At 36.2% G+C, this 22,604-nt stretch overlaps 1 protein-coding gene across 10 annotated transcripts in view; it reads right to left on the bottom strand.

The window, feature by feature from the left end:
* Positions 1-17,831: 17,831 nt before the first annotated feature.
* The window catches only part of CSNK1G3 (casein kinase 1 gamma 3), a 64,756-nt gene continuing 59,983 nt past the window's right edge, over positions 17,832-22,604 (bottom strand). For 8 of the 10 annotated variants that reach the window (XM_018086071.2, XM_018086075.1, XM_018086069.3 and 5 more), the window contains 2 exons: positions 19,604-19,695; positions 17,836-18,359 (listed from right to left, as the gene is read on the bottom strand). In XM_018086071.2, coding sequence (XP_017941560.1) covers positions 19,638-19,695 — 58 coding nt within the window. In that variant the 3' untranslated portion in view covers positions 17,836-18,359; positions 19,604-19,637. Of the gene's footprint in view, positions 18,360-19,603; positions 19,696-22,604 lie in introns of all 10 variants that reach the window. The other 2 variants (XM_008923281.4, XM_008923282.4) reach the window with 2 other exon arrangements.

Genomic DNA, 22,604 nt, shown 5'->3' with positions numbered 1-22,604 from the left:
GTACAGACCATGGTGAGGCAGCTGTGCCCCTGCAGTCCATGGAGGTCCATGGGAGAGTGGAGATCCACCTGCAGCACGGGGATGACCCCACTTCAGAACAGGTGGATGCTTGAAAGCAGGCTGTGAACCTGTGGGAAGGTGTGCTGGAGCAGACTTCTGCAGGACTTGTGACCTGTGGAAAGACGAGCACGAGCTGGAGCAGGTTTGCTGGTAGGACTTGTCACCCCGTGAGAAACCCACAATGGAGCAGCCTGTTCCTGAAGAACTGCACCTCCTGGAAGGCACTTGTGATAAAATAGGGGAAGAGTGTGAGGAGCACTCCCCCTGAGGAGAAAGGAGTAGCAGAGACAACATGCAATTAACTGTTAGAGCCCCTGTCCCCTGTTCCCCTGCACTGCTGCGGGGGAGGAGGTAGAGAAAACGTGAATGAAGCTGAGCCTGGGAAAAAAGGGGAGGGGGGGAGGTATTCTAAGTTTTGGGTTTATTTCTCATTCTTCTGCTCTGAGTTGATTGGCAATAAATCAATTTCCTCAGGTCCAGTCTCCTTGCCCATGATGGCAATTGGTCAGTGACCTCTCCCTGTCCTTATCTCAACCCACAAACCCTTTGTTATATTTACTATCCCCTGTTAAGCTGAGGACAGAAGTGATAGAGCAGCTTTGGTGGGCATTTGTCATCCAGCCAAGATCAACCCACCATAAAATACAATTAGGCATATTTAATACTATCTAAGTAGTTGTCCTAATCTTGTACATTCCCATAGCAAGTAGACTGATTTGGTATCCATTCTGTAGATTCAAATGCATATTCACAACCAAAAAAACCTGGTAAGGCTAAGATATTCTATGGAGGGGATCCAAGCAAAATTATGATAAAACTGAATGATATTGACTCATAACTCCAGGCAATGCCAAATATCCTCAGCAGAATGATTTCTCTTCCAAGATTTAACTGTGTTATGTTTTCTTACTCTTCATAAGGCTTTCAGTTTTATGGACAATAAATGTTATCCATACAACAAAACAGATGCATTTAGGGGTAAGTTTGGGTTTTTTTGAAAGCTAAAGAAAACCTTTAAAAACTAGCCTAACCAAAGAAAAGTAAGCTAAAGAAAAACAAACATTTCTTGCCTACAACAGTTCAGATGCTGTGTTTGGGTCCAATCAAGTTTTTTGATCAGAGATAATCTCTTACATTAAGAACATTAAAAATAACCAATACTCAATATATGTTCTCATATGTCAATATGAGTTCCTTAATTTTATGGATTGTAGACCCTTGTCAGCTCTCAAAAAATGCTCATCCTTTTTTTTAACATTAAAATATTAGAGATGTAAGATGTTTCCTCGAATAAACTGAAGCCAGCCTTGAAGAGCAGCCGTATATATATTCACACATGATCTTGATGACCACTGGTGGTTTTGTATTAACAAAGTCTACAAGAAAAGAAAATCAAGTATAAGAAGATAGTAATCATACTCACATTATGTACAGACCATGGTTTGAAGCTCAATCAAAAACATGTTCACATTTGTATTTGATAATCACAAGACTGTAGGTCAAATCTGAAGCACTATTTTCAGATTTCAAAAGCTTCTGTTTGATTACTTTCACCTTGAGGGGAAACGGTATAAGAATATTTGGGGGTTTTTTGGTAATTTGGGCAACTGAATTAGTAATAAAGAAATAAACACCTCATATATGGAACTAATAACAACAAATACAAGGAATGTAATTAGGCCTCAGGTTCAGTATTTACTCACAAAAATTTCAGCTTTCCTAAAATAAAGTGGGGGTTTTTTTCTGAAATAGCAGGATGAAAATAACATTTCAGTCCACAAATACAACTATTGTATATTAAGCTCACTTAATTAAAAAATCAAAACTATCAAACAAGACCACCAAACCTAGTCAGAGTCAAATTTTCTTTAGAATTATTTGTACTTCAGAATAACAAAGACATTCGCAAAATATTTCAGTCAGACCTTCCAGATCTCACTACTCTAAATTGTTCCAACTTAACCACATTTAAAACACAATAAAACTCAGCAAGTATAATCTAAATCATACACTTACAAGTCTTTTTCCCACAAGCCTTGAAGTCTGAAAGTTACTATGGAAACAAATTCTACATTTCCACAAATTGGAAGCACCTGTTAAAAACAAAACAAAACAAAATAAAACTACAAAAATATTATCTCATTGCTAACTATGCCTTATTCAAGGTATAAAGAAGGCAATGACTAACCAGCTTTTAAACAGTCACAAATAATGAGAGTAACACTCTCATTAATTAATTAATAAATTAATGAGGGATCCAAAGTAGTATGGCTTTCATAAAACCACCTTAAAAAAATAAAGACAGGAAGAAATAAACTACAGTGTTTCTTTCAAAGAAGCATACTTTACAGTGCATTTCCAACATGGCATTTTAACTGCTAATGTGTGATAAGAGTGCCACTAAAGCCCAAATTATCCTGTGACCTAAGTGGAGGCAGAACTGTTGGCTGAAGCTTTAGATTCGAGCAGTGTATAATCAAAGTGTGGCCTATATCACAGAATTACAGAGAGTTTTAATCTCTCACAGCTTTGGTTTCCTATCTATAAAATGGGTATGGCATAGCATGCAGTAGCAGATAATAGTTGGGAAAGATACTGCTCAGTGTTTATCTGCATGTGGTACAACATCATACAATTGCCATATTGTCCTCTGCTTATATTCCGTGATGTTGATCGGTGACCTTGGGCAATACAAAGCAGCTGTAACTCCCAAGGTCATCTCTTATGTCCATACAGGTGTCCAGATACATCTCCTGATATCTATTTTGTAGCAAGATCTAATACATTGCAGATTATACATGACCTAAAAATATATGAAAAATCAAAACACAAGAGCTGGAAGACAAGAACATGAACAACTGGGGTTCAGCTATCCCTGCTTGACCTAAGTCTGTGGAATTTCTACAACTGGATAAATTAATACTGGAATGCTTGTTACTGCAGAAGTCTTTTCTTATCCGAATTACAAAAAATAATCAGAAATGGTTCTGATATAGCAGTTTGCTTGCAAAGTCTCCTGCTTTTGGTGATATTATTCTCAAAATGTCTAACACTGTTCAGTTTGACATCTTATTTCATAGAACCATAGAAAGGCCAGGGTTAGAGGGGACCTAAAAGATCATCTGGTTCTAACCCTCCTGCCACAGGCAGGGACACCTCCCACTAGACCTGGTTGCTCAAAGACTGGTCTACTGGAATTTATCCTCTAAATTCCCATAATTAATTTTAACCTTGTTTAGTCACTATATTGATCTTAAACACTGTGTCTTCTGAGAATGCCAACAATGTGACAGTCTTGATAATGGCTTATATCATGCGAATCCGTGTCAATTACAAACCAGTTTCAAAGCACTAATGACACTAAAGTACATCAGATAGTAACTGCTCTTAACCTAAGTGAAATTTAAAAATGCAAAGTTTTTTTCAGCTTTATTTCAATAGTTCTTTCTAAGAGATCTTTAAAATACGGCAAGCTCTTTATCAGGAGCTTTGAATGTGTGTCACAAAGAGTCACATAAACTGAAAAAGTTTAAAATCAGGAGCTGACAAGGAGTCAACAGATCTTCAGGATGCATTACATTGCTACCCTGCCTGCACTAAAAAAAAAAATGAAAAAAGAAAAAGCCATCTCATATCTGCTTCACAGTTTTTTCTGACTATTCTTTCCTTCTCATAGCTTAGGATCCTCCCATAAAACAAGTGTTTTGTCCAGCCTCAATTCTAAAATAATAAAGCTACAAAAGAAAGCAAATATCCAAAGAATCTGCAAATTTCTTCACTGAAAATAAAACGCATAAATATTACAGGGACTGAATTTGTGTACATTAGTTGTGTATTAGAGGCAGACAGTTTTCCAGTCCTCCTCAAAAATAAGTACGGTTACAGTGGGAGGTCTTAAATCCTCAGTGTTATTCTTCCACACTATTTCAGTGCAAACAGTGAAACAATTTTGAGAATTTCAAACCTTTTTATGTGGCAGGGGGTAAAATCAAACCTATTGTTAAATACAGTTTTATTTTTCCTTTGTTCCAAAAAACATTCCCCAGAGAAAAACCAAGAAAGTTTATGCTACTTTTACTATAAAAATGCAAGTTTACAAAAATGCTATATGCTATTTTTGGCTTTATAAATACCAAATATAATCACAAATTTCCTAGGACTGTCAGTACAGTATAAAAATTCGCTTTTCTTATTTAGAGGTATAGTTCAATATTTTCAGATGAAAAAAATTAGGCCTTCATGTGGTTTTAAGACACTCTTAGTTTCATATTAGCTACTGTCTCTGGTCATTCAAGAAAAGCCTGTGAGAGAGCTTTTAAGTAAAAGCCTTTATCATAACGAAAGAAAAAATAATAGATACTAAAGGAAAGGGGAGAGAGAGCAACAGAGAATTGTGTGTTTCTCAATAAATACAGCACAGAGGACACTGATTAAGTAATATCATCTAAACCAAAATATTCTCTGTCAGCCAAAATGTTAAAGAGAAAAATAACTTTATTTCTTTCTCTGCTGACGGAGTACACAGTAATCCTATTTTCAAAAAATTCAGGCTCTGATTCAATCTTCTTGGGTTTTTAAATCCTCAAAGCACCTCTGTATTGTTGTTTTCAAGTCCATTCTTCTTATATGGTTTGATCACCTGTTCTCCCACTCAGGCTGGCAACTCAACATGTATTGTTTCCTAAATTCTCTGTAAAGCAGAAAAAGAAATAAGACAATCTTCCAGGATATTTGCTTTTATAAAGTGACTACCATACAGTTTGCAACAGGGTGCACACCTACTTGACCCAATGTTAAAAGAGATATACTTTAGCAATTCATTTCAAGTCATTCATATTGTGTCCCATTATCTGCATTGACAACTGATGTACTGTCTAGCAATCAATATACACAGAAGTTTACAATGCTCTTTTTGTGATTTTAGAATAACCATCTACTGTCAACATAGCTTTTGGTTGTCTAGCAAACAAATCTTTTACATTTTTGGACTACATTTGTGATGTTACCTCAAACTGATCTTCATATGTAATATCATCATCAACCTGCAACTTTATGGTGTTTCTTGAGAGTTTGCTTCAACTTTGCTTCAAACTCATTTACTTTTCTGGTAGAAATAATGTCTTCACTAAGATTAACACATGTTAATTTTACCACAAATTTTATCCAGAAACACTTCACAGTGATGTCAAATAACCCATTTTTAAGCACACTATAACCATTAGTTCACTGATGGCACTTCAACACTTACTAAAAATAATCCTTCTTTCCTATATAGGAAATAGAAAAATACCTTATTGCCTAAATAATGCACATTTTATCTTTAACCAGAAGTGGAAAAATAGTTCAGTTTCTCATTAATATAGTAATGTGGACTAAAAACATTATATTATTTGACCTGTGTTCTCTTCATGTCTTCACACAGACTCTTGCAGACTAATCATGTTCATAAAGTGTAGATTCTTCCTTACAGAATTACTTTCCTTATGCATACCCCTAGAAATATGTAGTACACTAACTTAGACAATGTTGTATTGCCTTGTTTATTCAGCTCAAGGTTTGTTTGCTTATGTTCTGTAACATGGAAAATTTCTATGTGTTTTTAAGTTTTAACCAAAGTGCTCTAACAACATGCATATGTACAATATTGCACGTCTGTCATACCACTCTCACCTGTTAAGAAGGTAAAAACATTCTGAGGAATCAATGGTTTTCGCGTTTTGTGACACTTTCCCTCTCTCAAAAGTTTGGACATGGGATACATTTTTTTCAGTCTCATGTACAGTCTGAAAACTTTTCACTCAAGTGAATCACTGTAGGTTTCCATCTTCTGAAAACTGCCTTTTTATTTAGGCTGATTTTAAGCTAACTAACTTCAAGCTATATCCCTGTTTTTCACTAGACTTAAGTAACTTTAACCAATGCATGGGAAATACTATAGACTGTAACATTTTTCAATCTCTCAAACACCAGACAACAACTAAATAGGATATTAGCATCAAGCAACAGTTTCACAGACCTTGAGAGGCTGAACCATCACATCTCTGAGAACAGCTGACAGCTTGCCCTCATTTAAAGAAGGATTAGCAATGCCTTCCAACAATAGGCCCAAGTCTATTCCGTTTCATTTCCACAGTTATATAAAGGGCACAGATCCCATATTCAGCTGTCTGTGCAGATCCTCTTAGAACATCTGAGATTGCCAATCAGGGCACAAGACAAAGCTCAATCAGGGTAGGTTCCTCGGTGTTGTACTCCTGTCTTCATATCATTAATTGCTGAAACCATTTCATAAATATTCAAACTGTATCTACAGAGAAAATTGAAATAGTGTCTCTTTTTTGCATCTACTTTCTGCTATCAGAATATATGCTTTAAAATTATATCCTTGCAGAAAGGTTTCCACATTTTAATATTTTCTTCCTCAGAAAAGCATCCACCAAACTTTGAATTCACACACAGACACACTTTAATGACTAAAAATATAATACAAATTGAGAAGAAATTGAACTAAAATCTTCTGTAGAGGAAAATAAGACCATAAAGTCCACAAATATAAATACAACCCTACAGCTATGACTGAACTGACTTTTTTTGTTGCTATCCACTGAAATGTTTAACCAGTGCCAGATTATTACATTTGCCTTTTTATTAATCTTATCTACACTGTTGTGTTCCCAGGCTACTACAAACATTGCATAAAGTCTTGTCTATATGGTAAATAAGTTCTATCTGGTTACCTAGGCACAACATAAACTATTTTCTATGAACCAAATACAAAATTAAACATCTAAAAAAAAACCTTAGGGGAAAAGACAACTGAGGTTTGCTGCCAGAATATATTCTTTGGATTTAACATTCATATTCTCCTGTCAAATTTTGAAGTAATTATAGTGAACAAAATTTAGTGTAATTTAATTTTAAATCTTATGCTAATTGTCAGTGACCTTTGAACCTTAGAATCAGGGCTACCATACGCATGGCAAATGTAATTATGGAATCTGATTTCCTATATGTTGTAAGCAATGAAACTGCTTTAATTGACACTGATATATATTTGTAATAACTTCTGTGTAAATTAAAAATCAATGCCAATATTAGCTCCCTGGATTCTATTTTTATCAGACTGCTTATTTCTTCAGAATTGGAGATATTCAGGAGCACATATTTTGCAGAACGTACAATACATATTTTAAATCCCAGTGTGTTTTGCATGCATGCCATTTATGTTCAAATCTCGCGTATCTCGCACTTATGTACACACACATAAAGACAAATCCCATCAGATCCAGGCTGCCTTCAGGAGGTTTTGCTTCCAGCTGATTTTTGATAGATTGTCAAGCATGCCTCACCATGACTAAGTGGGATATCACTGCATTATCTGGTATCAGTGCTGCAGTGCATTGTAGATATCCAAAAGAGGGATACAAAAGAAGATGGAAGTAGAATTATTCACTTTACTTTTTCTCCTTCCAATTTTTATAGCATATTCTACATTTTTAAACCTTTCAGTGCTTTTGTGCATTCAAAGACATACTTGGCAAACATTGCTAATTTGTCTCCTATTTTTTCATTTTTCTTTGTCCCCATACTATTTATTTAAATGTCAGAAAGCAAACTATAAATACAAATATCTAAAATACATTTAAAATTTCATACCAAGGAATGCGGTTTTGCTCAGTATCAATAAAAATATTTTGTCATCTAGATACAGGCATTTGTTATGAATTCAGGTAAATTTCAGACTAGACTTCAAAACAGTCAATAGATGCTGTGGGGAGTGGAAGGAAGGTGATCTTTCTGGTTCAAGCCCTCAAAGCCAGCATTCTGGATTGTATAAAATATTTTTCTATTGTCATAAAAAACAGAATAAGTTATAATTTTTCCCAGAATGTAAAAAGCTGGTAGTGTATTTTGAAATTACCTTTTATGTGTAATGGTGTTAACCATATAAGCTATGGATTAAATAAAGATGAATTGAGTGACAATACAGAGAATAGGAACACTCACAGCTCAAAGGTCTTGCTCTCACACACAGCACAGGGCCACATCTGATCTCACAGTGGTTTATCCTGCTGTGACTGCACAGACTTCATTAAGCTTCATCCTTTATATAAACACAAATGAATACATAAATAGAAAGCAAAGACTTGCACAGATTTTACAGTGGGAAGGGGGGAGGGTGAGAGGTGCAGAATTTGAATTGGGAAGCATCCAGCTACAGCTCCAGTTCTGTTTTCAAAGGCTGTTTGTTCACATTGTATTCCTTAGAAAGGAAGCTAATTTACATCAAAGCAGCAAAAACAGCGCAATATTACAAAATGTCAGGGAAATTTTGCCTTTCAAAGAAATAACATTTCTCACCTGTAACTGAAACTCAATGTGATATAAAATAGGTCTTTTAATTAGAAGCATTAAACCAGACCAGCTCCTTACTATAATTTCAAGTAGAGAACTCTCTTCTTTCCTGGATTCTTTCCTAGCAGTACTAGTCAGACATCATGGTGTACCTAAGATTCATATTCCAGAGAAAGAACCACCACCATTCCTCTCACTCCAGGCTCTTCAGAAAGAACAGAAAATAGAAAAAAAATCAGACAACTTCAAAACATAACTGATTTCTGTTAGCTTGCAGAAAGAAGCACATTTTTGTAACCAGTGAACTAATCCCTTTTAAAAAATAAAAGAATTAAAAGAAAAACTTTATAAGCTGGATTTTGTAAATACCACAAAGTCCCAGCGTACCCAACGTACCTGTAGTTATATTTTACTCAGCAAACAAACCTTCGACTTGTAATTTGCTTCTGATGTAGCCTAAAAGCATTTTATAGTATTAAAGCTTATTGATGCCTGTAAGACCCTCTTACCTACAGCTATTTCAAATGTAGTGAAATAATGCAACACTAATCTCTAAGACTTTTATTCCATAATAGATGTTTTTCTCACTTAATCAATTCAAAGGCTAATTGGGGTGGAAGGTGACTATCTCTAGTGGTTATAAATACATTTGCATTGCAATCAATCTTTTACCCGGCTGATGTTTAGCGAGGCTGAACCAGAGCCCAGCCCGGCCCCGGCAGTGCCGCCCGGTCCAACACATAGTCAATGCTGCCATCCAGTGGCACATCCAGTGGCACATCCAGTGGCACATCCAGCGCTGGCTCCGCTCGCCAGACCCCGACTCCCACACCCTCGCCCTCACTTCCCAGTGGACACGTAGGCAAGAGGAGGGAGGGATAGGGGAATGAGATGACAGGAATGCAGGACTCCTTTGCTCAACTCCACCTTTGTCCTGCGGATTCGACCGTCAGAGCAGCTCTTCCACCGTGCAGGTACTGCCGCCCGAGCTGCCTCGGGTCTGCTGCGCACCAGAAGCTCGACCCACCTGCTGCAGCCAGAGGTGTAACAAAAAGCAGCTAACAATTTAAACCAGGCAAGCCTCACCTCATTGAAGAGAAAGACCAGAAAAAGTTATTGATTTCTTCACTGTGTCTTGGACCACCGCCCACGTCCGTCATACATTATAAGTCACTCAAAACATCTATTGAGTATGTTTCATCCTCCTGCCCAGTGAGAAGTCTCCTGTCACTTCCTGAAATAAGCTTACTTGCACACACCACTGGGGGGGGAAAAAATAATAAAAAAAAGGTAAGGACTTTGTAGTTTTATTGGGCACGTAATTCAAGTTACTATATATACTGCACAAATCTCAGGTGTCGGAGAGATACAAACACACTCAATACTCATCATGAAACCACCTCAAAAAATTTGCAAGCAAGGCTGTTCACAATATTTCTGTGAGCTAGGTAGTACAGAATATCCAAAATACAGAAGTCCGGTTTACTTTCAAAAAAACTCCCTATGTCTGAAATGGGTGATAAAGCTTTCCTTAGACAAACTTAAATAAATATTTTTGGGATGAAGAAAGTTAAAAAACCATTTTTATAGCTTTTGCCTGATAAGAAATATGGAGATGTGACAGAAAGCATCTGCTTTTCTACCAGAGAAGTTATTGGAGGAAAGAGCTGTTTTATTTACTTAGTTTGCCTGAGAAACAGCAGATTATCTAAGTGATCTCAGTGATGCGTATCTTTGTGCATCATTTCTGAGTGGACAGCTTGCACTGAAGTGTATCTTCCCCTTTAAGAAAGGGGATGGCCCAAATCAACTATTTTGCATACCTGCAAATTTAACTCATCATCAGCCAGACTGTTACCAGGCATTATCCATGGAAGGATCATACATAGTCAATGGTAAAGACATAATAAGCAAGCAGCCAATACAACATTTATGAAGCTACATTATTACTAGGTGGTCTCTAGAGTATTACAACCAGAAACTTAAAGTAGCAAATTGCTCTAATTTAGCAGACTAGGTTTACTGAAGTCAGCTATCATGATTGCAGAAGTTTGCTTTCACATGCCTAATGTTGTAGTAAACAGTTCACAGACTGTAAGTTATGATGTTAAGGTAGGGGGCAAAAAACTTGTATTCTCTGTTATTACTGAGATTTTGTACATATAGCCTCAGAAGATAGTATTTCCTCTGTAAATATTAGTGCTGTAGCACGGTACTTCACACTGCAGGTAAAGGCAGGACAAGGCCTTGTGTCAATGAATACACAGGCTAAAATGAATACTGAAATAGAAGTGAAAGCCTAAGGGAAAATAGCATCTTGAAGACAGACAAAAAGAAAAAAAAGTTAGGATTAGTTACAAACATATCTGCATAATGGTAGTTAACAGCATTTTCTCTAACTACAGTTTAAATTTACACTGTTGTTTAAAAGAAAATAGGGGATGCATTTTTTAGATGACCAAAATTATATTTAAAAAGTTTTCTCAATACATCGACCAAGCAATCAGACAAGTTAATGGAACAAAAACCAAAATTTACTGAGGTTATTAAACTGATAAATAGTGCTTCTGACTGAGAAAGTTCCTGAACTCTGTAATGCTGAGAGAGACGAGTACTGGGAGAAGTATTAATACAATCTTTCATTTTCTCATATTCTTTCTTAGGTATCTGATGATAAACACTACTAGTGACAGACTACTCTGCTCAGTACACAGTCTGTCTGCTGCAGCATGGCTGTTCTTGTACAGTGACTTTAAAAACCTTATCTGTTTTCACTCTTAATTTGAATTAAGTATATTTGGAAAAACTACATTTGAAAAAAATCATAAAAAGTCATTAAAAATGTCCTTACAATCACCTGTCTATGCTGAGACTGCTTGTGGATTCTGATAAGCCATCTTAGTTTAAATACACTTCATTAAAAGCTTCACAGCTATTGAGTCAACTTTGTATCTTCACATGACACACTGACTAGAAGTGATCTGCTGAGTTTCCATTTGAACTGATTTTGTGCTTTTAGCTCTGAACCTTCTCTCCTGGGTTATGATGTCTCACTGCTACACTGCTCTTACATTAGTGTGCTTACTGAAGGAAAGGTACAAACTAGCACAGTATCAGTGATGTCCATAAAATTGCTAAATTGGAATGTTTGAATGTAAATCACTTCAGCAACCATAAAATTCAGTGCATGAGTATCCCAAACTTAAAAATTATAACAGCTGATTATTTAACTATGCTTTTGTTTTATTTTGATCGAAGAGCAATACTCATGTTTAAAAAGACAGTTTTTCTTGCACAGTAAGATCATCCACACGGAAGTAGATGCCATTTTTCTACTAAATCAGGTCCTAATTCATAACACATTTATCCATCAGAAGTGCCCTAGTTTTGCTGTATCATGTTACTGTCTTTTAAAACAAAATTGTAATCTTTTCAGTCCAACATCTTTTCTTAAAAGACTCTCATAGGCAGGTTTGATCTTTACATTATGATTTTATTTCATGGTAAGCTCTTCCATTTTTATTACTGCCTAACATGAACTCTCACTGAAATGTGACCTGACAATTTATATCTGTATTTATTCATGCTAAGTTTTCTGCTCCACAACTACTGAGCTGAAAGTGTAGCATATGTACTGTAAAAATAATACTTCCTGTTATTCCCAACAAAGAAGGTCATACCAGCTTGACATGAAAGGAAATGTGATGCTTCATGTTTTTCAGTTGTGGCACACATTTTAAAATTATTATCATCAAGAAAATCATCTATAGGAGAATGTTTATGGAAATTGCTTTTTTTCCCCAACTCCCTTTTCTTTCTTTTAGGTCAGCAAATAGTTTATGTATATGGCACCACCCTGCCATATAGGGGAAAAAATATCAAATACACAGACTCAAAACTTACTGAGTAATACACTTAAAAAAAAAAAAAAACCAAAACAAAAAAAAAACCCAAAAAACCAAATTGGACCAAAGCAGTGAGGCTCAGGCCTGTCTGTGCCTGAGCTTTATTAATGTATTCTTATCCCATTGGCAAAATCTTACATTTTTGGAGTATGGAAGGAAAAGATCCCAAAGAGATCTATAAGCTGTTAAGCTTCATGTTCTTATTAAACCAGATCAATAGCTGCACAGTTGTAGTTCCATGATGAAAGATGTGGTTGATTTTTAATTCAGTTTCATCTGCACACTAGTTTTTCAGTTCCTAGCTGATCATCAGTACACAGTAACTATAGCTACTGTGCTAATTTCTGCATTACACATTTGTACATTCAACTTCCAAAGTTATTGGAAGGCTCAGAACATTAGATATTGCTGTCATGAAAAGACAGCTACTGAAAATTTGAATGCATTTTTCTAGTCAGAAATATCAGTTGCTTTTCCTTTAATTAGATAAATGCATTTAGAAATATGCAGATATCATTTGTGCTCTGTAAGTATGTTTCCATGCCTTTTTGTATAGAAAATGCTCTACGTTATTATTTAAAACAATATAATATCAACAATTTGTAAATCATAAAAATATTTATAGGATAGTTCTTAAAAAACAAAGGTAAAGTCTTTTTTGAAGACCAGTTAGATTAGCCACCTATTGAACTTTCCTAGTGCATCAACATTTAAAATAGTTTAATATATTTAACACAAGATGAGTCATTGAGTTGGGCTTGTGTGCATGTTGTTTGTTTAGGGTTTTTTAAGTAACAGATTTTAGCTACAAAACAAAGCATTTTCTGAAGCACTTATTCAATTCCTAGTGATATTTCTCAAGCATATTTTATTTAAAAATAATGATTTCAGTTACAAAGCACATATAGTAAGAACTTTCAAATGTTCACTCTAAGTGGCAGCATTGCAGCACAAGTGAAATACAGTATTTTAGCACCCGTAGCAGGAAATCTGTTTAAAATCAAAACCAACCAACCAACCAACCAAAAAAAACCCATAGGGAAAAAAAAAAAGGAAGTACACCATGCAAAAACTAATTCAGCAGTAATGCGAGTTTTATGTCTGTACAAGTGGTACAAAATGTACTTAAACCACCTTGCCCCCATCTCTCCCTTCTTTCCTAGGCTCAGCTTCACTGCTGATTTCTCTACCTCCTCCACCCCAGGGGGACAGAAAATGGGGACTGTGGTCAGTTCATCACACATTGTCTCTTGCCTCTCCTTCCTCTGTGGGGGGGGGAGCTCCTCACACTCTTTATCTGCTCCAGCGTAGGGTCCCTTCCATGGGAGAAAGTCCTCCCTGAACTTCCCCAACGTGAGTGCTTCCATGGGCTGCAGTTCTTCATTAAGTGCTCCAGCATGGGCTCCCCATGGACTAACAAGTCCTGCCAGCAAACCTGCTCCAGCATGGGCTTCTCTCTCCACTGGGACACAAGTCCTACCACAACCCTGGTTCAGCATGGACTTCACATGGAGTCAAAGCCTCCTTTGGGCATCTGCCAGCTCCAGTGTAGGGTCCTCCATCAGCTGCAGGTGAATCTCTGTTGCACCATGGACCTCCACGAGCTGCAGGGGCACAGCTACCTCACAATGGGCAGCACCACGGGCTGCAGGAGAATCTCTTCTCTGGTGCCTGGGGCACCTCCCCACCTCCTTCTTCACTGACCTTGGTGTCTGTAGTGCTGTTTGTCCCACATATTCTCACTCCTTCCTTCTCTGGTAGCAATTGCTCCCACACAGTAACTCCTTCCTCTTCTTAAGTTTGTTATTTCAGCAGCACTACTGCTGACTCTGATGGGCTTGGCCTTGGCCAGTGGTGGGTCTGTCCTGGAGATGGCTGCATTGCTTCTGTTGGACATGTGGGAAGCTTCTTACAGCTTCTCACAGAAACCACCCCTGTAGCCCCTCTACTTCCAAAACCTTGCCACACAAAGCCAATACAGCCATAGTGTCTCTGCTTTGATTTCAGCCTCAGACTTTAACTTTCAGTAGGTGGAAATACTTTCCATCAGCAAGACACACTCTCCTCATAGTTCTCAGATAAAGAAATGTCCCACTTACTTGTAAAATAATAATTTTGAAAGATGTCAATCTTCTAAGTCTAATTCCCTGGACACCTAAAACTTCTGGGTAGGCTAGCACAGCCACAGTTACTTTTGAGTGACAGGTAGGGCTGCAGTCTAAGCTTGGTGGTGAGGAGAGCAGGATCATGATCTGCTTCTGCTGCAGATGAGTCAGCAGATTCATCTTATCCTGACCTCAAGGACAGGACAAAAGAACACCTTGTCATGTTTAGCATTTATAAAGGATGAAAATTATCTCCAGGCTTGCAGGAAAGATGGTTCAGAGAAGAGATGTTCTCCCAAAACCTTGTTCCTCAATATCCCTTCTAGATGGTTATGGTTGCATGAAGAACTTAATTAAAGCAAATATATCAACCAACCTCCTGTAGTAGTTCTCAGTGGTAGCCATTACTTTTGTACAGTTCTTAACAATTAAACTCAACAATTTCATGATCACTGTGGCCAAGACAGCCACCAGTCATCACTTCACCCATGAGATCACCTCTAGTTACAAAAACAGACCTAGGAGTACACCTTTCCTACTCAGTGTGCTTAGCACCTTTATCAAAAGTCAATATGTGCTTTAGGACTTTGAAAGGCTTCTGGAGTAGGCCCATGCAAACTTTCTGAAGGACAATATAGACAAGTTCAACATCCTGCTCCCGGCTCAGGGCAATCTCCAGTATCACTACAGACTGGGGGATGAAGGGTTTAAGAGTAGAGGAGAAGGACTTGGAGATACTGGTGGATGAAAAATGAGATCAGCAACATGCGCTTACAACGTGCACAGAAAGCCAACCGTATCCTGGGCTGTGTCAAAGGCAGTGTGGCCAGCAGGGCAAGGGAGAGGATTCTCTGCCCTTCCACTCTACTCTGCTAAGACCCCATCTGGAGTGCTGCATCCAACCCTGGGGTCCTGCGCACGAGAAACACTTGAACCACTCAAAGAAAGTGCAGAGAAGACAATAAAAATGATGAGAGGATGAGAACACCTCTCCTATGAGGAAAGGCTGAGAGAGTTGGGGTTGTTCAGCCTGCAGAAAAGGAGATTCTAGTACTACCTTATTTTGGCCTTTCAATATTTACATAAGAAACATGGAGAGATGCTTTTTATCAAGGCCTGTAGTGACAGAACAAGAAATTACAGATTAAACTGAAAGAGGGTAAATTTAGATTGGATGTAAGGATGATACTTTTTACATGGGGCTGGTGAGACACTGGACCCGGTTGCTTAAAGAAGTTGTGGATGCCCCATCCTTGGAAACATCCAAAATCAGGTGGGATAGGGCTTTGAAATGCAGTGAAAGATCTCCATACCCTCCATATACTGGAGGGCAGTGGTGGTGTTTTGTGTTTGGACTAGATGTTATTTAAGGGTCTCTTCTAATCCAAAACACCTTCTTTTAATGAATTTCCCAGACCTCTTCAGGTCTTATTCCAGGTGGTAGAGACCAGCATAGACTTTATCTTTGAGTAGATTTCAAATGAGTGCATTGAAGTCTCTTCATTCTATTGCTATTATCAGATCTATTAAAGCATGTAACAGTAACACCTCTTAACTAAACAAACATAACTATAACTGTAGGTCAAGGTAGCATTATGAGTATCATGCTTTCAAAGTCCTTGCCACGCAAAAAGATAAAATCTGTTCAGCAATTCTTAAAATAAGAGCTATCATTATTTCATCTAGGACTGTAGGAAAGGGGGGGAAAAAAGGCAAATTTTATAAAACTATCTTTATTTTTTGTCTTACATTTAAATAGGGATGTATTTCATCTTTAGACATCCAACCAACATTTACTTCATTAGTTTAGACAGGAAAAATAACAGGATATAAATACAAATCATATTGGCACACCTATGCCAGTGCTGACTGCTCCACTAAAAGAAAACCTTCTTCAGCATTTAAGTCAAGCACTTAAAAAAATTGCTGAAAAGCAAGTGCCTAGATACTAGTCGTTTCAGCAAATAAACAGTTTTTATATATTTGACCATTTTAAGTCCATACTATTCACACTTTGTTATGTGTATGGAGTTCAGATCATACAAACACTGTACAGATCAAAAACCTCTGAGAATAAAACTCATCAGGTGTACATACCACATGTACAAAGCTAAAAATTTGGTCAAGTGCTACAAAGAAGGATGTTTTCATATGAGAATGGTCAAGTAACCTACTTTTCAGCTCAAATAAAGACAAAGAACTAACTTCATGAGTTTGAAATAATCAATAACACAGACTATTGGAGTGGAAACCTTATGACCTGTTATACCGTGTCTTTTTGTAGACCAAGTTCAGGTTTTCTAAAACAAACACTTCAGATCATGAACACAAATAACAATGAAGATCAAAGTATACATATAAGCACACAATCCAAACAATAAAATACACTTTTGGCTTTTAAGGATAAATAAATTACAAAATACAATTAAAATTCTTGTAAATGCAATGATTAATTCAAAAGTGTGCATTTATTTTAATATACATTTTAAATGCTACCACAAAACAGGTTAAAAATAAATTAGTATGCCAAAAGACATGTGTGGATAGAAAAAAATGGCTAGAAGAATTATAAAAAAATGGAAATAATCTGAGTTTTGGTCAATAAATCTGTCTAGTCACTTCCATCTTTCACACTTTTTCTTTAATAACTGGTAGCTAAACATGACAAAAGCATAACTGTCATTATGGCTTTAAAAGAAGCATATATTTTCTGAAAAAGAAAATGCAAAATGGGCTGTCTTGTCTACAGAACTGTTGGTTTGCTCATATTGCAAGCACTTCATGGGACTGTAGAGAAGTACCTGACACATCCTTGCCATCCTATCTTACACTGCAAGACAAGCAACTTCCAAGAAAACAATCATGGGAAATTTTGGGTGCTATGGGCTGGTATAGAGAGAAGTCTAACTCACTTCCATTGCATTTGTTTTCTAAATTAAAGAGCAAAATAATTTACAAATACATCTCTAACTTTTCATGGCACATCTATATTTTCAAATTAAAGATGATGTCAATCATCAGTTACCTTAGTGAGCATACAGGCTTTAATACTGATTACGCTTTAATCAGAATCACATTTCTTCTTTTATAATTGCTCTGTAGATCTCTTTTGAAGGTAATTCAATTTTGCTAACATTATTAGAAGCACAGCTTAAATAATACAAACTTCTGTATTCTTTGTACAAATGCTCTTGTAATTTCTACTGTACTGTAATTTTCATTGTAAGCATAACAAAAGCAGACTTTCAAACCAAGAGGCTACTGGAAATACTTTCTGTTCATTATTATCTCCAGCATTTAGATAACTGTCAACAACTGAATCAGCCTCCCCAGTATCTCTACACAGTGACCATTTGGCTACAATATCAACAGTAATACTGGGACAAAAGAAGAAAAACAATGCAGGTGTCATAAAATAAATCTTAAGATTTTATTGTTTTTCAATATGGTTGTGCATTCATATTTTTCTTCTGCATTTTTGAAGAGAACTGCTTTTGATACACTGCTACAAACTCAAATAACAGATTTATGACATCTGTCTTCATCTAAGACACAGCTGCTACTTCTTAGAAAAGAAGAAATACTTCTCAAGTTCACTTTTGCTCAAGATACTGTTCATTTCTATCACATCGTTGGTCCATATGTTGACGGTCAAAGAACCACTCCTATTCGACAATATTTTAAAGCTTTCAGAATAGATGAATTAAAGAAACAAAAGTTCAATGCAGAAGAACCAAATCAAAGCACACAGGCATGACACTGTTTCTCACGGAGTCCTTGGAAAATGTGTTTACTATGGAGGTTTTTGCTTTGGGTTTTGTTGCTGTTTTTTTTTAAGATCACAAGACAACAGGTGAACAAGTAAGCATTTTCCCATGTTCATTTGTTGCGCTGAATGGTTTTCCTTTTCCTCCGCTTGAATAAACAGCAGCACCTGCAAGTGTGACACAAATTACATATGATATAAAAAGAAACAGCAAAACTAAACTGATTACTGTATGTTTCACTTAAGTACATAGTTCAGGCATAGCCAGCACCAAAAAGAACACACTACTGCAGATGATTGATTTATTAGTGAAAGAAACTGAAGTAGAGATATTTTTTACACATTCCATCTTTTTTTGGAAAAAAAAGTATCAAATGAAAAAAGCTATGATAGAAATAGCTACTAAGTTTAGAGTATTGATGAGAGTATCAAAAGCACAGGCACTATAGGTTGACTTAAAATGTGTTTGTAAGAGTAAAGGACACTCCATTACCTGAGTACTCTTTAACTGGTAATATTCCAAGTAGAAGCTTGCACTTAAGATTGTATCACCTAAACTGTGCACTTGAGACACTACTGTTGCTAATACAAGAAAACTTGAGCTTCCTTTGTCAACCAGAACTTGGAAAAACCTTCCCCAAGGCTATTCCCCAAAATTTTTTGGAACAAAATATTCATGAACAACATAAAATTAATGTCCTCATCCAGTGCTGTGATAACACTACTACAGTGAAAAATCACAGCTTAAGTATTAAGTACACTGACATTCTTTATTCTGCTTTATTGATAAATACTGTGAATTTTACTTAGCAAACAGAGACCATCTGAAAGTACCTGAAAGAATACTACAAAATGAAAAAGAACTGGAGGGAGCTACGGACAGATAATACAGAGGACTGCAGAAGTCCAGAAAGTACTTCTGAAAATAAACTGAAGAGGAAAGCAACAAAGAACACAAAGAAAATTAATTCATCTGAAAGCACTGTTAGCCTTATTTTAGGCAACTCCCAACTCCTGAACACCACCTTTAAAAGTAAAGCTTCCATTTACTAAAGCATTCACACTGTGCAATCAAAAGTGAACATGCAAGCTGTCTACCTAACAGAGCTTGCCTCATGGAGTTCTGTGGTTTGGTTACTGAATTCTCACTTGCAGTGCTATACACCAAAGGGTCTTAAACTATGAAGTACAACAGAAGTGAAAGTATAAATGTACTCCATCAACAGCCTATCAGTAAATCCTTAAGTTCACCAAGCATTTTATATCACTAAAATTCAAAAGAAATACAGACAATTTAGTTTGGAATATGGGAAATGGGGAAAGCATTTGAAAATCAGGGAGAACAAGGGTCTAAAAATAAGGTTCTACAGGGGGTGAGAACAACATCTAAAGTAAGGGGAGACAGAAGTTACCTTCTCAAAATATCCAAGGCACCCTGTCGCTCAGTCACTGAAAAAGTAGCAGTGGGCAGAGGCAGACCAGAACTGCTCTGAGAGTTACATAACTTTCAGTAGAAAAAAACATTGGTTATTGATGAAGAGGAAGCCCAAAATTAAAATTCAGTAGGGGAAACTACATAGGTAAGTATTTTTACAGCTAGCAGAAGTATCATAATGTATTTACTAACTTTAAAGTACTTGTAAAAGAAAAGACAGAATTGGGTTTGAAGGCTACACTGACTGTAACTGTAATTCCCCCATTACTACTAAGCCTTTTTTTTCAATATCTGCCTATACCTGCTAACACCCATTATCTTATAGGTTTGAATTTACTCGTAGATGTATAGATGCCAATTCAGTTTAATCTTTCTTTGACCCCAATCTTTTCACAAGAATTTTATATATGTATATACCACCAAAAAAAAAAAAGCATTTTACAGTGCTCCCTCCCTTTCAACATGAATTATCCTATGAGTCTGTAAATGAGGAAATCCTACCCTGAACTGTGATGGTAAATCACTTTTATACTTGTTTGAGATTATGAGGCCTCAAGGAATGCCTACAGAAAAATTTTGTCTTGATTCATAATTTTAGCATATCAGAACCCAGGTTACATAAGTAACTGCAGGAAGATGAAAGTGTGGCAGAGAATTTATATTCTAGAAAGACAATCTAGAATTTAACTCTTCACTCTTCAACTAAATTTTGTTTATACGCAGCACCTCTCAAGTAGATCACACTTCTTAAATGTTTCAGATTGCTTGTATCCTGTGTAGTTCAAGGACACTTGAGGTTTTCTTGGTTCCTTATCAAAAAATTTTAACCATTCCTTGCTGCAAATCTCATACTGTCCTTTATTCCTTCTGCGTAGCCCACTTAGTTTGCTGCTTCTCTTTCAACCAGAGAAGAATGGCACTATGCAATGAGAATTCAAGAATTCTATCTTTAACCAACATAAATCACTGTTTTTTTAATCCTGGTCTTCTGGAGTTTGAATGATACTACTACAAAGAGCATCATTTCTATGAACAGCTGGGGTTTTTTTTAATTATAAGAACTATTCAAGTATTTCAGTTTCAGGGCAAAGCACTAAATGCTGAAGACTCTTGCTTGGTGCAGGAAAATAAATCCCTTATTAATATGTAATATATCTAAAAAGGTTAAAGGAATGTAAATTCCATGGAGAACTGTAAAACACAGGACTCTCTTGGAAATGTGAACTGAAGTACACCGAAATGTGTCTTTTTAAGTCTAGAAGTGCTAGATCTTCCAAGGCATATATGCACCTTTACATGGGAATAAGAAAGGTCAGACTGCATTGCCTGATAATAAATTTTATGACAGAAACATAACTCTGAAACTAGAGATCCATAGTGCATAGTCTCTCAACTAGTATAATTCATAAAAGAAATGTAGATATGTTCCTAAGGATACTGTCACTAGAGGGTGTTATTACCATTTATATATAATACAATATGCTTGTAGCCATATTTAAAGCTACAGAATGGAGCATTATTAAACAGTATTAGGCTACAAATATATCATTCAATATACATGCAAAATACGTAAGAATAAATAAGTTTTAAAAAGTTTTAAAAATCTCTAATTCTAGGAAAGGATTTTTTCTTTTTACATAAATCATTTAATGACCACTAACCTCTTTACCTGTAGTTTATAAAACATTTCTAGAGTAGGCAGTATAATAGCAATCTATAAAACTCAAAAACCACTAAACTTTTCCTGTACAATCTAAAGTGACCTTTGAGATATTATCTAAGGTAGCAATCTCAGCATGTAATGAATATTTCTTGTCCTTCTTAAAACATCCTTCTTAAAACTTTTTTCCTGCTAAAGATCCTTCCTTCTACCATTTGAACAGTCCCTTCACTCAACATGCTAAAGCAACTTAATTTGTGTTTAGATAGCTGTGTTTTTATATTTGCCATCTACCACGTGGCAGCACTTTACTGCAGGATTAGTAACAAGTGTTTACAGTGTCAAAGAGGATGCAAGATGAAAAAAGGACAGATGGTTTCCTGTTTGCCCTTCTCTGTCTTCCCATGGCAGAGCCTTTTGGTTATGCAAATCACACATCTCATAGAAGCAACTGTTCTAGCAAAGAGTAAAAGAAAGAGAGGCTGATTGGTCAGCAAATGTCAGGGCAGAACAGTGATCAGGTTAGTTTTCTCCTTGGTTTACAACTCCAGTAAGTAACAACTGAAGTAGGGTTGAAAGCTACTTTTTTAAAAACCCAAACAAAAAAATAAACCATCAACAACAACAAAAAATCACCAACACCCAAAAAACAAAACCAAGTCAGCAAAATGCCAAAAACCTGACACCTACTGCTCATGTTTGCTGCACAGCAACACCATGAAAATGACATAAGATTTAGAATATATACTGAGAGTACAGAAATATTTATCAAAGAGTGAAAGTGTTGAAAAAATGTCCCAAAACAACAAAATAAATCAATGGAAAAAAAATCTTGAATATACTGAGTACTGAAAAATATTCCACTGAAATGGCGACAGAAGAGCTAATATTCAGTTAAATTATATTTGTGTTATAAATAGAAGACATCAGCAAGAGAGGTTAGCTTTGTTCATATTTTCAGAAGGAGAAAAGATTATGAAAGAGGCACAAAGTGAGTCTTTTTGGAAAACAACGTCTCCTTAACACCAAAAATGTTCATATCACAGACACGAAAGACAGTGATTATTGCATTTCCTTACATTCTTCAGCAGTGTAAAAATCTATAAATGCATGTTTAAATGTCTCACAATACTTTTTGATATTAAGATTGTAACTATTATGTTAAAATGTAAAATTACTTAAACCTTCTAAAGCATTGTTTCTGAAAAAATATGTATACTTATGCATTGATGCTTATTAGCAATGCTGGGGAGCAGGTGTGGATGAGGGGCACACGTGTATTACTGCCAAAATATAAAACAACTTCTATCCCCTAAAA

Source organism: Manacus vitellinus, unplaced genomic scaffold (assembly GCF_001715985.3).
Source record: "Manacus vitellinus isolate BGI_N305 unplaced genomic scaffold, ASM171598v3 scaffold_9_pilon, whole genome shotgun sequence".
Taxonomy (NCBI): domain Eukaryota; kingdom Metazoa; phylum Chordata; class Aves; order Passeriformes; family Pipridae; genus Manacus; species Manacus vitellinus.
Note: the sequence above shows the minus strand (reverse complement) of the source record. Positions and strands in the feature narration are given on the sequence as shown.